Raw genomic sequence first — 17392 nt, 5'->3', positions numbered from 1 at the left:
CTGACATCTGTGTACAGATAGCTCCAAAAGATATGTAAGTCGTCTTCGCTGCATGGACACTTGAGGTCCTTGAGCTTGCCAGCAGTACCAATATGGACCTTTCACACTACCTCTTCTTGTGCTTAGTATTTGTCCCTCTGTGGATCGTGCTGTTTTATCTTGTTCCTTATTTCACGACATACAACCACCTCCGCCATATTCCCGGTCCTTTCATAGCGAAATTTAGCAACGTATGGTTAGCTCTCCACTCCCGCAAAGGTCAAAAATACGTTGCCATCCATGAGGCACATCAGAAATATGGCACGCTCGTTAGAGTAGGCTACAATCACGTCTCCATCGCCAACGAACGCGGCCTTCAAGTGGTATATGCCCACGGCAATGGTTTCCTCAAAGACCATTTCTACGAAGCTTTCGTGAGTGGTGTACCTGGAGTTTTCAACACCAGAGATCGCGTACAGCATACCCGTAAGCGCAAAATCGTTGCGCATGCGTTCTCGCCGGGTGCTGTTGTTGCGTTTGAGTCGCATATGGCTAAGAACCTCGAGCGCTGGGTGAAGCAATTGGATGAGATTGCCGCCACAGGAGTTGAGAACAGTTTGGCACGGGTCAACATGATGCCCTGGTGCACATACATCGCGTTCGACATCATCGGAGACTTGGCCTTCGGAGCTCCGTTTGGAATGGTCGAGAAAGGTCGTGATGAATGTGAATCGCAGGAGCCAGGAGGTACTGTCATCCTCACTCGCGGCGCAGAGACTTTGAATCGGAGAGGCGAAGTCTCGTCGACGTTGGGATGGCTACCCTCGCTGCGGCCCTTCGCAAAATATCTTCCAGATCCTTTCTTCACCAAAGGCATGCAGTCGGTCAAGAACTTGCATGGAATCGCGTGCATGGCAGTATCAAAGCGTCTCGATGCCACCGGAAAGCAAGAGGGCCAGCGCCACGACATCCTCGCTATGCTGCTTAAAAGCAAGGGCTCTGATGGAATGCCCATGCAGCGCGACGAGCTGATTTCAGAAGCCCTTACGCAGCTGATCGCAGGCAGCGACACCGTGTCCAACACCTCATGCGCAATAATATACTGGATCCTAGCCGGCGAGCGAGACGCGCCAGGTACGATTCTGCCTCGCCTACAGCAAGAATTGGATGCTGCGATTCCCGACACAGATGCTATAGCAACTCATGCCCAAGTCAAGAACCTGCCATACCTGCGCCGCTGTATTGATGAGGGGATGCGCTTGCACTCGACTTCTGCATTGGGCCTTCCGAGAATTGTGACATCAGCATCTGGTGTGTGGTTTGACGATAAGCGTTTCCCCGTCGGAACGGTGTTGAGTGTGCCCAGCTATACCGTTCACCACGATGCGACCATCTGGGGTCCTGATGTTGCATCGTTCAACCCAGACCGATTTGTTCCCGAGCGTCTCACCAGCAGGCAGAAGATGGCATTCAATCCTTTCAGTTATGGGCCTAGGGCTTGCGTAGGACAGAATGTGGCACTGATGGAGTTAGCATTGATCGTGGGGACGCTCTTCAGACGTTATGATCTTGTGTTGGAGCAGAAGGTATTGGAGTGCACTGAAGGGTTCTCGAAGAAACCAGTGGAATGTTGGGTTCGGATCAAGCAGAGAGTGTGATCGAGACTTTTGGCGCGTGGACTTGGACATCGAAACGACGGTTCGTCGGAAACATCTTTTCGAATCTGTGTTTGGCAATCGATCTGATATTACAATTGCTAGTTTTTGGGAGTTCTGAGATTCTTGATCGCGTAGCTTCACTGTCTCGTCTTCGGGTCTTAGACCTTGACCATGAGTTTACCTCCAGCCTTCATCATTCTGACTACGGTGAACATTGCTGCAGCAACGGCGCAGGCAACACCACCGTAAATCCACAGGCCTGTCCATTGCAGTTTCGGTCCATAGTTCTGCAAGATGGCACCACCACCGGGGCCCTGAACACATGTCAAGTTAGCAATAGTTCGGAAGGGGGATAAGATCAAACCACGAGTCTGCGCCGCATTGTACACAGCTCGGTGACATTGGCATCTTGGATTGAACTTACACCAGCCAGAGTTCCCTAAGAACATATTCAGTTAGCAATAGATCGAACAAAAGCAAAGTCAGCGCCACGAGTCTGCAACGCGCATATAACTCATGACACTGGTATCATGGACAGTACATACAAAGCCCATGAAGGCAAAGGCCATGCCAATTCTGCTGCCAATTCTGGATTTGTCCGCAGTCAGAGCCACCAGACAAACGGGAGGCAAGGCAATGAAGACACCAGAGAAGAATCCGAAGAGAACAGCAAGTACGATGATGCTGGCCAGACCATCAACAGCGATCATGCAGAAGATGAGAATCGAGCAAACGGCTGCGCCAGGAAGAATAATGTTGAAAGAGCCAGTCTTGTCGGAAAGAGCGTTGGGCAATGTACGACCGAACACAGACGCTGCGTTCAGGATGGGAACGATGTAGAAAGACATGCTGGCATCGGTGTAGCCTTTCGATTCTCCAAAGAAAGAGATGTAGAACAAAACGGTGTACAACCCGATGAATCCTACCATGGCACCGACAACGAAGACCATGAAAGGGATGTCCTTGAAGACAGATGTGTCAATCAATGCGCGAGCCTTTGGTGGCTTGACGCGTTGCTTCATGACGAAGATGGGAACGAGCAAGGTAGCCAAAGCAAGGAAGCCCAATACACGAACAGACCAACCAAAGCCGATCTGGTCGAGCAGTCTGTAGAATACAATAGGGTAGATGATACCACCCATTGAACTGCCACAAGCAGCAAGACCGACTGCAAGACCGAGCTTGGCTCTGAAGTAGGTTGGAAGGATGGCGACGGCAGGCACGAACAAAAGTCCCGAACCGATGCCGATACAGAAGCCTTGAGCCAGGAGAACTTGCCAGAAGGTGTGACACAGACTAAGCATCATGAAGCCGAAGACCACAAGGAATGACCCAACGACGAGCAGTGGTCGAAGGTATCCACGATCGAAGATGGGACCTGACAGGAAGCCTAGAAGCAACACACAGTACGACTGGATAGCACCGACCCATGAGATGTTTGACGAAGAAGCATGTATCAGAACACCAGATTCGTAGTACGTTTGAAAGACTCCGAACTAAAAGAAGCTTGGTTAGTTAAGCTTAATGATTTGCCAAGAGCGGGTAGACTAGCAGTGTTGAGAATTCCTGGATGCCGGAATTAATTAGCTTGTTTACGGAAGCGCCGACAACATGATTCTCACCCCATGTGTTGAAGAACAGGCTCCATCCGGCTGCTACTTGGAGCCATGCTTGAAGGCCACCATCGGGAATATTCCCAAGAAAGTTTGGCGGTGGTGCTGGTGGTGCGGCCTCGACGTCTTTCTCGTTGCCGTTGGCGACGACCTCCGGATTTGGCGCAGCTTGCTCGTTTGGAACGACCGGAGCCTTTTCGGTAGGTGAGGATGCCGATGGTAGACTCTCACTGGAGGATTTCGAACGCGCCATCTTTGAGGATGTGTAGGACAGAAACGAAGAAAAGAGAGAAGGAATGAGCCGTGTGAGAGAAAACTGGTGCTGATGGTAGGCAGGTGCGACCAAGTTATGTACCGAGAGGGGGCTAGTCTCGGACTGGAGTTTCGGTCTCCGACTTGTTCCCAAAGACCGAAACGCACGATTGGCTGCCTACAACAATTAACGAGTAGGATCAAATGATGATTTCAAACCAGGAAGGATCAGGAACGGTAGTCGGATGTAGACACCGAGCAAAGGGGATAGGAGACGGCGCAACCAAGTGTTTTTGTAGTTGTTAATTGGCGAAGCTCGTTGGTGTTGATGATGCGCACAAGATCTGCCGTGTTCCACACACAAAAGCCACGCGAAAGAGATGAAACTAGATTGAGAGATCTTCGGAGATAAAGGCGCACACTTCGGCCGAAGCTGTCAGAAGATTATCCGTTCATGCGACGAATGATGCTGTCGACCACCTTCATGATGTGATCACTATCAAGGACAAAATACTGTCGCCGAATCCCTCCGTGTCTTGTTGACTCAGCACAAGATATGTTTGCCACGGCTTTAGTCGGCCTATCTGACGCTTCCACGCACCCTGCATTGAGGGGCATGCATACAAGTGGCTATTACATGCTTGCGCCATGGTCAGACGTCTGCATGCTCGGATAGTGTTTCAAGTGGATGCATGCAGCGTTACCCCGTTATCCCTGAGGTCTTCACGCCGATACATTGTCGGTGCATTCCTCGAGGATTCCGCAGTCTTTGCAATGTGTGTGATGAGTTTTCGATCCCGTCCCAGATGTGAGCAAAGCTGTTCAAGTTAGTGACTCTCCACATCATGTCCCGATGATTATCACCTTTTCAAGCGATAGATGCGATGATAACGTCTCAATTTGAGTCAGCATCCATCCTACATTCAACCGTGATCCAATCTTTTGGTGAGCTGAGAAAGATAGCCAGGGTGATATAGACATCGAGCTAGAAAACAAGACACGACTTTTGACCTCTCGGGAAACATGTTGTGGCCAAGTGATGAGCTACTGTCTTTCATTTTCAACTCCTGTCTTCTCGTCGAACGCCATAATGCAGAGCTTACGAATACATCGTCACTCGAGTGATTTGGCGACATCTGTGTCTGTTCGGCAATCGTTTCTCGCCAATATTTAAAGCATACGATTGGGAACTTGGAATTTGCTTCAGATTGAGATTCGGCCTGATGCTATTTATGGAACCCTTTCAGATTGCGCTGAGGAGAGTGCTGAACCAGCCAGCCAGTTTTCCTCTCTCGCATCCAGCCGAGCATCGTCCTCAACCCATTGCGACGGCAAAATCACAGACGTAATGATTCAACATGTATAGTTGACTTCTTTTGGACGAACCGCTTACATGGTTCACCGAGCCCAAGGTGTCGGTATGCCAGGCTGCAGTGGCTTATAAAAGCTCAAGTCCCAGTTGGCAATTAGGCAAGGCTCTATTGCTGTAGGAATTGCGGTTGATCGTGAGCATTTCCCGCATGCTGACCAGCGCATTTGATCACCAACAACCGATCAGTCTTGCAAAAGGTTCTTTGAGTCCACGTGTCAAGTATATTGGACAGGAGACCAGACAATCTAAAACCCGATTATCGCGGCAAGCAGTGCGACCGAGAACAGAATCGTGCTTACGCTGCTTGAAAGACCTGCACCAGCATGCAGATCTGTCGGCGTCGGGGTCCCAGAAGATGAGTTGGTCGGGTCGTTACAGAAATTTGTCGAGTTGCCATCTGATGCCAGACTTGTATTCGCAGGGTTGCATACCAGCGCCGACGCGGTTTGTGGTGATGTTGCAACTACAGCAAGGGTACCGTTGATCATGCCTTGTTCCCAGCCGAATGGTGTACACGCTTCCACAGCTGTGCCATTGAGATTCTTGATATTGCAGTCTGAGAGGATGCCTTGCGTACATCTCCATGTGGGAGTGAAGCCGACGTATCCAGATGAGCCCTGTTTCATGGTGTATGTTGTGTTCTCTACTGCACCGATCAATGTCGCGTCGAAAGAGTATCCAGTTACATTGCTGATCAGTTGGTAAACCCAGTCAGGAGTAGACTCCGTTAGATTGGTGTAGCGTTGGCTCGTCACATCTCCGCCGACTAATACTGGGCAGTCAGAAGTCCCGTTGCAGACGACACCTTGGCTGACAGCGAAAGTCATAGGAGACGGCTTTGTGTAGTTGTTGGCGCCTACGATGGTGAAGTTACTGCAGGTAGCTGCTGCCTTGGTGTTCTGGCAGAGGACCAGCACTGATAGCAGTGATGTTGCGACAGAGAATTTCATAGTGTATAGTGCCTGTTGGTTGTGGAGGGAGAAAAGAACAGTCTCAAGTGTCGGAATGGTCGACAGTTGTAGGGAGGGGCCTCTTGAGAAATATATGATGACTTACGGATACAGCGGATGGAATTCGCGGATGGAAGTCGCGGATGCTGCCCAACCAGAGGCCATAAAGGGGCCTGACTCTTTCCCAAAAAATTCCAGATAGATGATGTAAACGTGCCCATCATAGTGCTTCGTTCCTGACGCTAAATGCGAAGAGCACGTTTTGACGCATCATCGCCGCTTCTTCGGAAGCTTTGTCGACCCCAGGATTAACAATCAGCCTCATTTTTATGCTTGATTTGCGGCTCACCTTTGACTTTCAATCCCGGCAGATCGAGAGAATTTCTGGAAGGGCGCATATGCCAGAATCCCTACAGCTATCAAGCGAAGTGATAGTTCTGTGAACAGCATTCAAGCAGCCTAACACCACAAGTCCCTTTTTCGACGCTCAAAATCGTCAAGCACACCGGAACGTACGGATGCTTACTCGATCATCGGTCAGCTTGGAATATTCGACAAAGTCTAATGCCAAAAACATACTTCTTCGGTCCTTGATCAGAACTTTTAAGGTCATCACCAGTCATGGTCAAAAGGTTGCAGAGTCAATCACCAAGCCAAGTGAGAATAATTGCCGGCCTCTTCTCTTTACAATTTGCAACACAACAAGCAGAGTCCAGTCATTGAACGTCATCCCACGAACGTCATCCCACTATCGATACTACGTTCTGCTAGAAAATAACAAGGCTCGTGTAAGAATGTTTTCGACACGACAAGGAAGCCCTCCTGGCAACGAAGCTATGCATTGCAGCGTTCGTTGTTGATGTGCCGCCCACTCTTTATGTATGAAGAGTAGTGACTGACAATAATGCAATATCGCGACAGCTCCCCTGTCGCTGATTTATTTGTACCATTTCATGGCGAGATATGTGCATTTTTTCAAGAAGTGAAAAGCGATGCGGCTCCAGCATCGTGGCGTTGTGACTCACGCTCATTAGCCTCATCCAGATCCGGCAGGTCTACTTGTCGCTGTGTTAATTCCACAATCGGAGACCGTCAAAGAAAATCTGAGAACCTGAATCGCAAAATCTGGCAATTCCTTGAGATAGCAACGAACATTTCGATTTTGCAGGCTCTGATAAAGAAACTTCTGGTTCACAACTCCACTGTTGGCTTCACCCCACTTTCGGCTTCATCCCACAACAAACAAACATTATGGCGAACTCAACAACATTGCCATGCAGTCTACGAAAAGCGACACTTGAAGATGCAACCGCGATAGCAGATCTTGGATCCTATGTTTACTCCCTGACCTTCGGCCACTCCGTGCCAGCCGAGGATCTCTCCGCCTACCTAGACGAAGCCTACAGTCGCGAAGCCACAGCGATTGAGATCAGCAACCCAGACAAAGACTTGATAGTCGCGACTGATGATCAAAACCAAATCATCGGTTTTGCATTGCTGACGCGGGGCACGACCGACCCTTGTCTGGAAGGCTCGCACAAGATCATAGAGCTGCAACGGCTTTACGTACATCCCAAAGCTCATGGTGGTGGAGTGGGAAAACTGCTAGCAAATTGTTTGGAGGACATGGCTCGGAAGCAAGGGTTCGAGCATCTGTGGCTTGGTGTTTGGGAGGAGAATGTCAAAGCTATCAAGATCTATGAAAAGCTTGGGTTTACACGGGTGGGTAGTCATGATTTCCGGACCGGACAAGTGGTTCAGACTGATTTTATCATGGTCAAGCGATTGTGAGGAAGCGAGTGGATCGATGCTGCGGTAAAAACAGAAGGAGGAACCTGCCAATTTCCACAACAATCTAGCTGGACAACACTACAGCTGATCTTATTGAGCTGTTTTTCGCAGCTCCTCGAAAGTCGTGACGATGTCTCTCAGATCGAGCACTCTATCCTCTCTCGACCTTGAAAGCAGCCAGACGCCCTCTTCTCTTCGCGCCGCTGCGATTGCCTTCCTGGTTCGAGTATGTATCGCACTATAAACACTCTTGTAAATTCCCTGCATAGTATAACCCAGCAGACCAGCTACTCCAGCATTAGGTTTCCAATAAATGCCTCCCAGACCTTTGCCAAAGCCTTTCAATGCGCCTAACGCTCCTTCCTGCTTTGCACCTTTGACAGGCTCAGTCACGAGACCAGTGATGCCGTCATAGATGCCAAAGAAGAGGCCTTTGCCCGCAGCGACACCTCCAGTCTTCCAGTCGGTGACAGGACCCAAATCGCGCGGATTGTCGCCGTACATGGCGGGCGCGTTCCGCAGACCTTCAGCGAGGGCAAAAGGAATATCGATTAATCCACCTTTGAGTATAGTATTGCCTGCTTTGCCGAAGCCTCTGGCTATACGATTGCCGTCTGATCTTGGCTTCCAGGACTCAGGCTCTTCACTACTTTTTGTCTCGATGATTTTGTTGTCTGCATCGCCTTTGGAAAATGACATGACGGAGACGCAGTCGTCGTTGGCATCCTCGGTTGGACGAGGTGATTTGCTGCGGGTCCGGGGTCTTGATGTCGATGGCCCGGGGACAGGTAGGTGATCATTGTGATAAAAGGCTCGCTTCTCCTTGAAACCGCTACCGATTGCCAGTCCGGATCTGTAAAATGTACCTATAGCCGCGCTAGCAGCACCCGTGATAGGCTCCCAGCGTCGATTGGTGATGTGGTAGGTTTTGATCTCGTTTATGCCCAATTTCTTCGGATCAATCTTGAGGCGGTCAACCAGAACCTCGGCCGCTAACTTGGAAAGCTTGATTGTTTGTTTGGAGGATACTTTATATGTCCAAACGGCCGGAAGGTGAGGTAGGACATCGCAATGAACAGTCTCGCGAGGCAGGTGTCGGTGGAAAGATTTGACCGCAGCCTTGACGCCATCTTCTGCTAACATGCTTTGCGCAATTTGACTAGCCGAATGTCTTGCGTCAGGTGTTATGAGGAATTTGATGGCTTCGCTAAGGTTCTCAGCAGTAAGGCTTTTGTGGTGTATCGGTCTAGGTCCTGCACCTGCAGCGTGAACCATCTCGCCCCAAAATGGCTGACTGGTCCTTCATCAGCACAAGAGGCGTCGAATGGCTGGATAAGCACTTACTCGCCGAAAAAGGGACAAACCAAGGTTGGCTGACCGTTCTTGAGTCCACAGGCAGCTGTACCGGCTCCTCCATGATGAACGACAGCTGAAACGTGTTGAAAGAGCCATTCTAATTCCGTCATTAGCCGATGGAGACTTTGATACAAGATTAGCGAGCTCAATTACCATGTGGACAGTCGCCCAGCTCAAAGATGTTCGGAGACTTGTAAATGTTGCTCAAGCCAGCCCATCCTCGCGAAAGAATGCAGCGCACGCCAGTGTTCTCAACAGCCTTGGAGATGATCATGGACATCATGTCCGGATCCTCAAGGACTATGCTGCCAAAGCCGATATATATCGGTGTTGAACCAGCGGTCAGGAAGTCTTGCAATTCCTGCGGCGGTTTATAGTCAGGCATGTCTCGGAAGAAGAATCCGCATACGTCAATGTGTTGACTCCAGTCCTGAGGTCTGGGAACAAGAGCAGCCGACCAGCAATATGTTGTAGGAATGTTCTGAGTGTATGCAAGGAATGGCCCCTCGGTCGTTGGGACTGGCTCCAAATCGATAGTCTCGCGCCAATCATTCACTACATCCGCAAGACCCTGCCATGTCATCCATTCAACCATTGCATAAGACAGTCGATTTACCATACTAGGTTCTGCTCTGTTCTCTTGAATGTTGGCTAAAGGGTGAGGGAAGCTCTTTGTGGCTGTCCAAGGCATTGTGAACATGAGGTGTACGGGAATGCATAGGGCCTGAGCGCAATGGATGTGTGCGAAGCTAGGCGGATTGGCAATGATTGCATCGGCGACAAAAGGCGCACCTGTAGATTCACCTGGCGCGATACACGATCTCCAACATCCTTCGAGCATCTCGCGCATCATTGCTCTCTTCTTCGTGATCTCTCCTGCTTGCATCGTCTTCATACTGGGTATCAGACCAGGATTCTTGACCATATAAGCCATGAGTTCGTTAGGGTCGCCTCCAATAGGATAGAACTCAAGCCCAGACTTGGTCACAAACTCGTGGAAGATCCTATGTGTCGCTAGCCTGACTTTGTGGCCAAATTTCTGAAGTTCTTTTCCAAGGGCAATGAACGGCTGTACATCTCCACGACTCCCAACGATCTGGATCACGATGTTGAGAGGCGGTGGGGGTTGTTCTAGGGTCTCGGGTTCATGCTCATGATGAGCCGTCGATAATTGTGTCGGTGTGTTCTTGATCAAGACTGACAGAGTGCGGGCAAGTTTTGAGTCAACATCAAGACGAATACGCCCGTCATTGCCTGTAAGAGTATCGCCGTCAGCAGCGACTGGGGTGTATGGCGGCGGCGAATCGGTCCAATTCTTGTCGGCCAGGGCATCGCGTGTTGTATCATACGAAAGTCTTGCCAGAGAATCGTCGGAGAATCTGGATCCCGGATGAGATGTTTCCATTTGATTGAGACAATGTATAACAAGAACGACTGGTGTTTCAAAGGGAAACAGAAGATGACGAGAAGGGGAAAATCAATACAAAAGTCTGTGAAGATTCTTGAATGAGAGGTATCCAGTTATTGAGATATCATCCCGTATAGCACCGTATCGTTGCGCGTATAGCGAAAGGTGCAACCGCATTGACGACGTGCACACAGCCGCCGCCCAGCGTTCAGCACCTCCGAACGATCACTTGCGTACTTTCGGAACCATTACGGCAAAGCATCCGTACATGTATTCATCTTGATATGCCTCAAGTCAGCGTATTTGCCGTATTGTACGTTTCGTATTCACCGTATCGTGACTCGCGGCATCAGGGCCGACAAATTATGATGTAACCACACTCTTCAGACCTCGAAAGAGACGAACAAGCCCAGCTCATTTCACTATCATCACTGCCTAAAGGGTCTAGCACGCTTTTCCGATAGCACAGAGGATCGTATAGTCAGTAACATGAGTCTTTCCCGCGACCAACAGATCGCCGAATACGGCTGGACTGCTTTACCTTGCGATCCCGAACAATGGGGCGGCAACAAAAAGAACAATCGTGAGCATGTAGCCCAGCTATGCAATCAGGTGCCTCTACCAGATACACCATTGGTCAAAGCCGCATTGGAGCATGTCAAGAACGAATTACCGGAGCACACATTCAACCACAGCATGCGAGTCTTCTATTATGGTAAGCACGATTTCCTTGCCGCCTCTAGAATGGAAGCTGAGCAAAAGCAATCAGGCATGGCAATAGCCACCCAACAGTTCCCAAGTTGGAAATTTAGTCCAGAGACATGGCTACTCGCCTGTTTGTTCCATGATATCGGTACCGCTGATAAGCACACCCACGGCACATTCATGTCTTTCGAATTCTACGGTGGCTATCTAGCCATGGATGCGCTCAAGAAGTTCAACGCTCCAGCTGCTCAAGCAGAGTCTGTAGCTGAAGCTATCATCCGACATCAAGATCCTGTGGAAACGGGTACCATCACAACCATTGGTCTGTTGATACAACTGGCTACCCAATTTGACAACATGGGCTACCGACCTGAATACGTCCATCCGGATACCATCAAGGATGTTGTGAAGGAGTATCCTCGTCGTGGCTGGTCTGGCTGCTTTTCGAAGAAGATTAGAGAGGAGGTTGCGGTCAAGCCTTGGTGCCATACTACAGCTTCGACGGAAAAGTTCCCTCATGATGTGGAGCATAATGGGTTAATGGCGCCGTATGATGACAAGTACTAGGGATAAGAGAGATACGCAAATCATACCCTGTTGGTCGGGTGGACTTCAACGTAACAATCATGTTCATTTTGGATCGCGCTTCTGTCTTCGAATGCACGACGAGATTTCTGCTTGGAGAATTCACTGGATGTACGATACATAAATACGGTGTTCTATACTATTTATCCGTGATGGAGCTCCGATGTCCATCTGCTAGCAGTTAGCAGCCATCTTTCTCGCTGTGACTTCTCTCGTGTGTGAGTTGCTGCTTAAGCAATTCAATCTGCCTTGGGTGCGTTTGAAGCTTCCGCTTGAACACGTCGTCTTCTCTCCCGAATTTGTCGTCTTTCCTCAGCCAATTGTCTCTCTTCTTCCTCGGAACGAAGTGGCCACTCCATCGGATTTCCAACACATGAGAAGATCAGACCATCACCTTCGATGTAGATTGGTAGTTGCTCGTTCTCGGACAGCACAGGTACACGTTGTTTACCTTCCTGATCACCCGTGAACCATGTGACCGCGGACTTTAGATCTCACTCCGGACGTCAAAGCAGAGCTTTCCGGTTCTTGATCTTCAGCCTCCCATGATTTTGCCCATCTCCACCAGGAAAGCTTGCGGTCGGTCGGAAGTGCAGCTTTGTAAGTGCCGCCGGCCTCAAAACCGTGTGAAACCATGTAGAGATGGAGATCGAAGAAGTTATCACCTTGTTTGTATCGAGTGCCATTGAAAGGAATGTCAAATACGACAGGAGACTTGGGTTGTAGGAAGAGACCGGAACTTGAGTCCAAAATTCTGCCCGGTCCTGGCTCGTCCATGAAACCAGTGCAAGCGACTTGTGAGGTTCCAATTTGCTTGTGCGTGCGTTGATCTGTGAATTCGATGCCTACATCGTGTAGGGCGTGAGGAAGGCGAAAGAAGGCATTGTCGTCTCCGATGTAACAGAAAACAGGCGCCTCGGCATGAAGAGTGAGAGTAATGCTGAGGCTGAACGGTCGGTCGCCGGACAGGTCAAGTTCAGTCTGTGCGCCACTGAGAACTGCGATGATGTACGGTGGTGATCTTAACGAATGCATGGTGAAAAGTTTGATGAGGGATAGTTGAGAAGCGACGGAGAAAGTGCGATGGTGTGGAAGTTATCTTGGATGTTCACAAGGCAACCGCCAAGCAGTGAACACAAAAGCGAGTTTCAGTCGTCACATGCGCACGTGAAATGGTGTTGAAGTGAACAACGAGATTGATAGCAAGCAGGACGTGGTAATAAACAAGCGGCTGGCAATCAGCATCTATCACGCGGTCAACTGGCAACGAATTCAAGCCTTGCTTCGTCGGAGCATTGTACGTGGTTTTCTTGATGACTGCATTCCCTGAATTAGTATTCACAACAGGAAGTATTCCAGCGAGGATGTGTGCTTGAACACTAGATAAACCTAGAGATTTTATTTGAAAAATCCTCGACAGCTTTCGGACTAGGTGTGATATCGGGTTTTGTTTGACTATCTGAGTTTCCGCTACTATGATGAGGTTCCTTGGCTTGGCGGAAGGGCATCAAGAGCGATGCTGGAATCCTCGAAAGAGACGCACTCATGCATCCAAGTTATCCAATTGAGCAGTACGAAGGTCTGGTTGAGTATCTAGGACATGTAAAGGATCAAAATGAAGTTCCTCCACTGGCATACTGTTCCATCTTTTTGCTCAATACTTTAGCTCCCACGTTGAGAGTGGAAAGCTCTATGTCTCTGTCAACTCGCCACTGTTAGCTCTGAATCTCTCTAGGAACGCATGAATGATGCTTGAACACGTGTGTCTTACCCTCAAGAAGACAGCAGTCACTAATGCCACAGCAGCCGCAACGTACGAAGGGATAAAACTGGTTTCAGATCAGCTAAAGAACAGATACACAAGGCAGTACAAAAACCTGAACTCACATGTTGCGTAAACTGTCAACCACCGCAGAAATAGTTTGCTCAGGCAACTCAACAGGAATTTTGCTGATCGCGTCAGACGAAGTACCGCTAATGACACTTCTCAATTGAGCTTCTGGCAACATGGGCAACAAAGCCTTCAGGGATTTCAGAGCCTCATTGATGAAGATGGCGCCACCAATAGACAATCCCATAACAATGCCAGTGAACTGTGCGAGCATCATGTAGGCGATTCCATAGGAGGTATCGTCAGCAGAAACCACAGTTTGAATTGTCGCATAGCCGGCTTGGATGAATGCACCACTACCAAGTGCGATCAACACTTCATAGCCATAGATGGCGGAAACACTGGTGTGGATGTTGATACGGGATGCCAGGATATTGCCAATCAGAGCTAGAGCAGCACCGCCGATGTACCAAGGTTGGTAGTATCCGAGCTTGCTCATCAGATAGCCATTGGCAATGATAGTGGCACTAAGAATGGTGATGAGAGGAAGCAGGCGTACAGCCGCCTCCAATGCATTATCGCCGCGCGAGAACTGGAAGTACACAGGAAGGTAGTAGATAGGCAAAAAGCCTGCCGTGTTGGCACAAGCGGCACAGATGAAGAGTAGGTTAGCCTCCTTGTTCCTGATGAGATGAGCGGGAAACATGCGCTCCGTTCTGGTAGTGAACCAGGCAAATTTCTGTTGCACTGCGAAGACGACCAGAAGAACGAACGAAAGGACGAACATTGAGATGATCTGTCCGCTGTTCCATGCGTACAAGGCGTTGCCGAAGTTGATAGCCATCACCAGGCAGAGAATGGACGCGATGGATAGTGCGGCGCCCACAAAGTCAAAATTCTTTGCTCGGCCGAAGAGTGAAACAGTCTTGGGCTGGGGATCGAAGGATGGAAGCATGAAGAGATAGACAGGTGCAAAGACGCCGCCGATGATGAGGTTCAGATAGAAGGCCCAGCGCCAACTGACTTTGTCAAAGCCTCCACCTACGACTGGTCCAAGGACTGTACCAATACCCCAGACCAAGCCAACCAAACTGAGGTACATCGGTCGTTCTTTGTCATCAGTACAGACCGAAAGCAGTGTCATGATGCCGAAGTATATGCCATTGCCAGACATGCCAAGGAAGACACGACCAACGATCATGGCACTCATGGTAGGAGCAGCACCGCACAAAGCAGAAGATGCGAGGAACAGTACAACCGAGATGACGTACAGCCATTTAGCATTATACTTGCTGAACAGCTTGCCCAGAGGAAGAACAGTGACGATACTGCCCACCATGAAGCCGACCGAAAGCCAGGGAAGCAGTGGAACGCTATCGAATTCGTTGACGATGGACGGCACGAGATCGGCGACAATGGTGCCATCGAGAGAGTACATGAACATGGAGAACAGTACAGACACGACTACCAGAAGCCACTACATGAAGTCAGTACGGACCAGATAATGCTGCGAGTTTTTGTTATGGTGCCGAGAACATATACTTGCCTTGATACCGTGAATGGCTCTTGTCGAGCTAGAGGGCTCGGGGGTCCCATGCACGAGATCTGAAGCTGCCTTCTCCGGGTCGGTCGTGAGTGCAGCAGAGGCAATGGACTTCTCTGGACAAGTCGCAGTCGGAGACATTGTGTAAGCGAGAGAAAGAGCAATCTCAGTGAGAACCTCGCTCTTGTATGGTGTAGGATAGGGACCGAAAGGAATGTTTATTCTCCTCATGAACCCAGTACCTTGCAATTCTTCTTATTCTTATAACATTCTCACAAAGAATTCGATAGAACGCTCAACTTCTCAACATGATTGCTAAGCATCTCATGGCACTGGGAGTCAACGTCTCAGATGTGTGCTGGAGGGACAAGCGCATCCCTCGAATGTTGCTGTAGCTGATCAGGCGCTATCTGCTTTTTAAGCAACAACGTGTTTGCGAAGATTGCTAAGCAGACAGCCTGAGATATGGAGCGATGGAGCAACAAGCATTATTATATGGGCAAGCGGTGGCTTGTATAAGGCCATAGACCCACTTTTGCCGAAATTAGCTCCGTGTACCAGACTGTCGGAATAACAGCTTCTAACAACTATTCTCATCAGTGATTCTCGAGCCGTCCCCATTCAGATCTCCAAAGCAGCTGGAACAACCAGACGTTTAAAACAACTTGAAATCCAGATGTTGCTTCTAAATTCTTTGCCAGTCCCTCTCTCGCACCTCATCACACAACATCTTCAACGTGCCTCCTAACCAGATAAAGTCGTTCAGATCAAGATAGATCTGTGCGCTTATCCGTGCCCACCATGATCCATCATACACTGCGATCAACAACGAGGTGTTGTATTTGTCGATGAGTGTGCTCATCATCCATTGTGCGCATTCTTTGGCACGTGCCATATCTCCTTTGGTGATTTGCTCGTAGTCTAGAGGTAATCTGACATTGGCAAAACCGCAGTGGTTTGGTATGCCATAAGTCTCCTCGAAGACATCTGTGCCACCCAAAGCCTCAGATATGATGTTTGAACCTTTAACGGCTAGTTGTTGCAGGTATGCATAGATTGCTTCTTCACCCCGCAGGTCCTGCCAGACTACTCTTTTCCTAAAATCGATGGCTGCGCTCACGCACAAACAACTGTTGCCATCAAGATTACTCAGGCCGCCAAATTTTGCTGCCAGAGGAGAGGGGCTTTCGCAATTCTCGGCGTCGAGGACTGAACCAGTGGGTAAACCTGATCTGACCAGCGCATGATTGCGTTCTGCAACATACAACACAGCGCATTTCCGAGGTACGTACAACCACTTATGACAGTTTGAAGCCAGAAAGTCGGGGTTTAACTCATTCGTATCCAGTGGGATGTGGCCGATACCATGAGCTCCGTCCACGTAAGATAGTACACCATGATCTTTACATATTGGGACAAGCTTTTCGAAAGGCATCCTGATTCCGGGGAAGGACGATAACGTGTCAACGATACAGATCCTGGGATTGCGGCCTGAGCTTTTGAGATTCGTTATAGTCTGCTTCAACGCTTTGCATATATCATCAGGTCTGAGAGAAGACTCAACCATGACTGCTGTTGCCACAGAGGTTTCAACGACATGTTTGATAGTGTTCTTGCATGCCTCAAATGTCGTAGGGAAATATAGAATGCAATCTCCCTGTCGAAAGGTCAAGTTGCGCAAGACAATGTTGAATGCCATCGTTGCATTCTGTACAAAGACACAAGACTCCGTAGGCGCATTAATATATTTCGCGATAATTGATCTCTGATGTTGCAGTGCTTTAGGTTGCTGGTGGTTGACAAAGTGACATGGACGGGACTCGGCGTCGAGCAGAGTCCTGAACAAAACATCCCGGACCTCAATAGGATAAGTGCCATACGCGCCTGTGATTGATCAAATCAGTGGGTTATTCTCAGCCAACTCGTTATTATGAAGAAAAGAAAAGGGATTTTTACCGTGGTTGAAATTGCGATAATCCTTCTCAAGACCGAAGTAGGCAAGCGCGGCAGCACCGACACCAACAGGCCCGGAGTCCATCTTGTTCGTCATTAATGACCAGGTGTTTGTCTTGACAGCTGTTAGTTTTCTGTTTGTTGGTCTTGTATGTGAGTCCGGAAGGATGGAGCGATAGCCTCGGTTACGACTGACGTCAGCTAATACGAGGATGAGTCACACACGTCCGATGTAGCTGTATAGAACCAACATTTTGCTAAGGTGAATTGAGCTCAGCAATACACCAATTAGAAAATTATGAATAAAGTAGCTGGAACTTCCAGTTCCTGATGGTTCTGATACAAAGGTCGCATTAGCTTGAAAATTCTGGCCATCGACTAGCGCAAGCATCGAGT

General features: G+C 49.2%; 9 protein-coding genes across 9 annotated transcripts; 3 read left to right on the top strand and 6 right to left on the bottom strand.

Annotated features, from left to right (window-relative positions):
* Nucleotides 1-92: 92 nt before the first annotated feature.
* Nucleotides 93-1637, top strand: M437DRAFT_46106 (putative benzoate 4-monooxygenase cytochrome P450; the record flags this gene model as incomplete). Its single annotated transcript, XM_041021208.1, has 1 exon — nucleotides 93-1637. One exon carries the CDS (start codon nucleotides 93-95, stop codon nucleotides 1635-1637), a length of 1545 nt encoding a protein of 514 aa, XP_040880746.1.
* Nucleotides 1638-1795: 158 nt separating this feature from the next.
* Nucleotides 1796-3503, bottom strand: M437DRAFT_46239 (MFS general substrate transporter; the record flags this gene model as incomplete). Its single annotated transcript, XM_041021231.1, has 4 exons — nucleotides 1796-1951; nucleotides 2062-2076; nucleotides 2183-3133; nucleotides 3246-3503. 4 exons carry the CDS (start codon nucleotides 3501-3503, stop codon nucleotides 1796-1798), a joined length of 1380 nt encoding a protein of 459 aa, XP_040880745.1.
* A 1616-nt stretch (nucleotides 3504-5119) lies between these two features.
* On the bottom strand, nucleotides 5120-5794 carry M437DRAFT_26163 (uncharacterized protein; the record flags this gene model as incomplete). The annotated part of the gene is made up of 1 exon (XM_041019098.1): nucleotides 5120-5794. A coding segment is annotated over one exon (675 nt), but the record flags the coding sequence as incomplete, so codon positions are not given.
* A 1281-nt stretch (nucleotides 5795-7075) lies between these two features.
* Nucleotides 7076-7615, top strand: M437DRAFT_74301 (acyl-CoA N-acyltransferase; the record flags this gene model as incomplete). The annotated part of the gene is made up of 1 exon (XM_041026213.1): nucleotides 7076-7615. The coding sequence occupies one exon, from the start codon at nucleotides 7076-7078 to the stop codon at nucleotides 7613-7615; it is 540 nt and encodes a 179-aa protein (XP_040880743.1).
* A 90-nt stretch (nucleotides 7616-7705) lies between these two features.
* Nucleotides 7706-10376, bottom strand: M437DRAFT_46066 (UDP-Glycosyltransferase/glycogen phosphorylase; the record flags this gene model as incomplete). Its single annotated transcript, XM_041021200.1, has 4 exons — nucleotides 7706-8272; nucleotides 8402-8909; nucleotides 8960-9068; nucleotides 9125-10376. 4 exons carry the CDS (start codon nucleotides 10374-10376, stop codon nucleotides 7706-7708), a joined length of 2436 nt encoding a protein of 811 aa, XP_040880742.1.
* Nucleotides 10377-10868: 492 nt separating this feature from the next.
* M437DRAFT_45538 (putative cyanamide hydratase) lies at nucleotides 10869-11651 on the top strand (the record flags this gene model as incomplete). Its single annotated transcript, XM_041021101.1, has 2 exons — nucleotides 10869-11094; nucleotides 11149-11651. 2 exons carry the CDS (start codon nucleotides 10869-10871, stop codon nucleotides 11649-11651), a joined length of 729 nt encoding a protein of 242 aa, XP_040880741.1.
* Nucleotides 11652-11908: 257 nt separating this feature from the next.
* Nucleotides 11909-12704, bottom strand: M437DRAFT_65046 (uncharacterized protein; the record flags this gene model as incomplete). The annotated part of the gene is made up of 2 exons (XM_041024539.1): nucleotides 11909-12124; nucleotides 12168-12704. 2 exons carry the CDS (start codon nucleotides 12702-12704, stop codon nucleotides 11909-11911), a joined length of 753 nt encoding a protein of 250 aa, XP_040880740.1.
* Nucleotides 12705-13513: 809 nt separating this feature from the next.
* Nucleotides 13514-15184, bottom strand: M437DRAFT_74298 (major facilitator superfamily transporter; the record flags this gene model as incomplete). The annotated part of the gene is made up of 3 exons (XM_041026212.1): nucleotides 13514-13546; nucleotides 13580-14964; nucleotides 15043-15184. The coding sequence occupies 3 exons, from the start codon at nucleotides 15182-15184 to the stop codon at nucleotides 13514-13516; spliced, it is 1560 nt and encodes a 519-aa protein (XP_040880739.1).
* A 544-nt stretch (nucleotides 15185-15728) lies between these two features.
* On the bottom strand, nucleotides 15729-17081 carry M437DRAFT_65044 (PLP-dependent transferase; the record flags this gene model as incomplete). Its single annotated transcript, XM_041024538.1, has 2 exons — nucleotides 15729-16927; nucleotides 17000-17081. 2 exons carry the CDS (start codon nucleotides 17079-17081, stop codon nucleotides 15729-15731), a joined length of 1281 nt encoding a protein of 426 aa, XP_040880738.1.
* Nucleotides 17082-17392: the final 311 nt, after the last annotated feature.

The sequence above is a fragment of the Aureobasidium melanogenum genome, assembly GCF_000721775.1.
Source record: "Aureobasidium melanogenum CBS 110374 unplaced genomic scaffold scaffold_7, whole genome shotgun sequence".
Lineage (NCBI taxonomy): Eukaryota > Fungi > Ascomycota > Dothideomycetes > Dothideales > Saccotheciaceae > Aureobasidium > Aureobasidium melanogenum.
The sequence above is the reverse complement of the archived record's forward strand: the minus strand, read 5'-3'. Positions and strand labels throughout refer to the sequence as shown.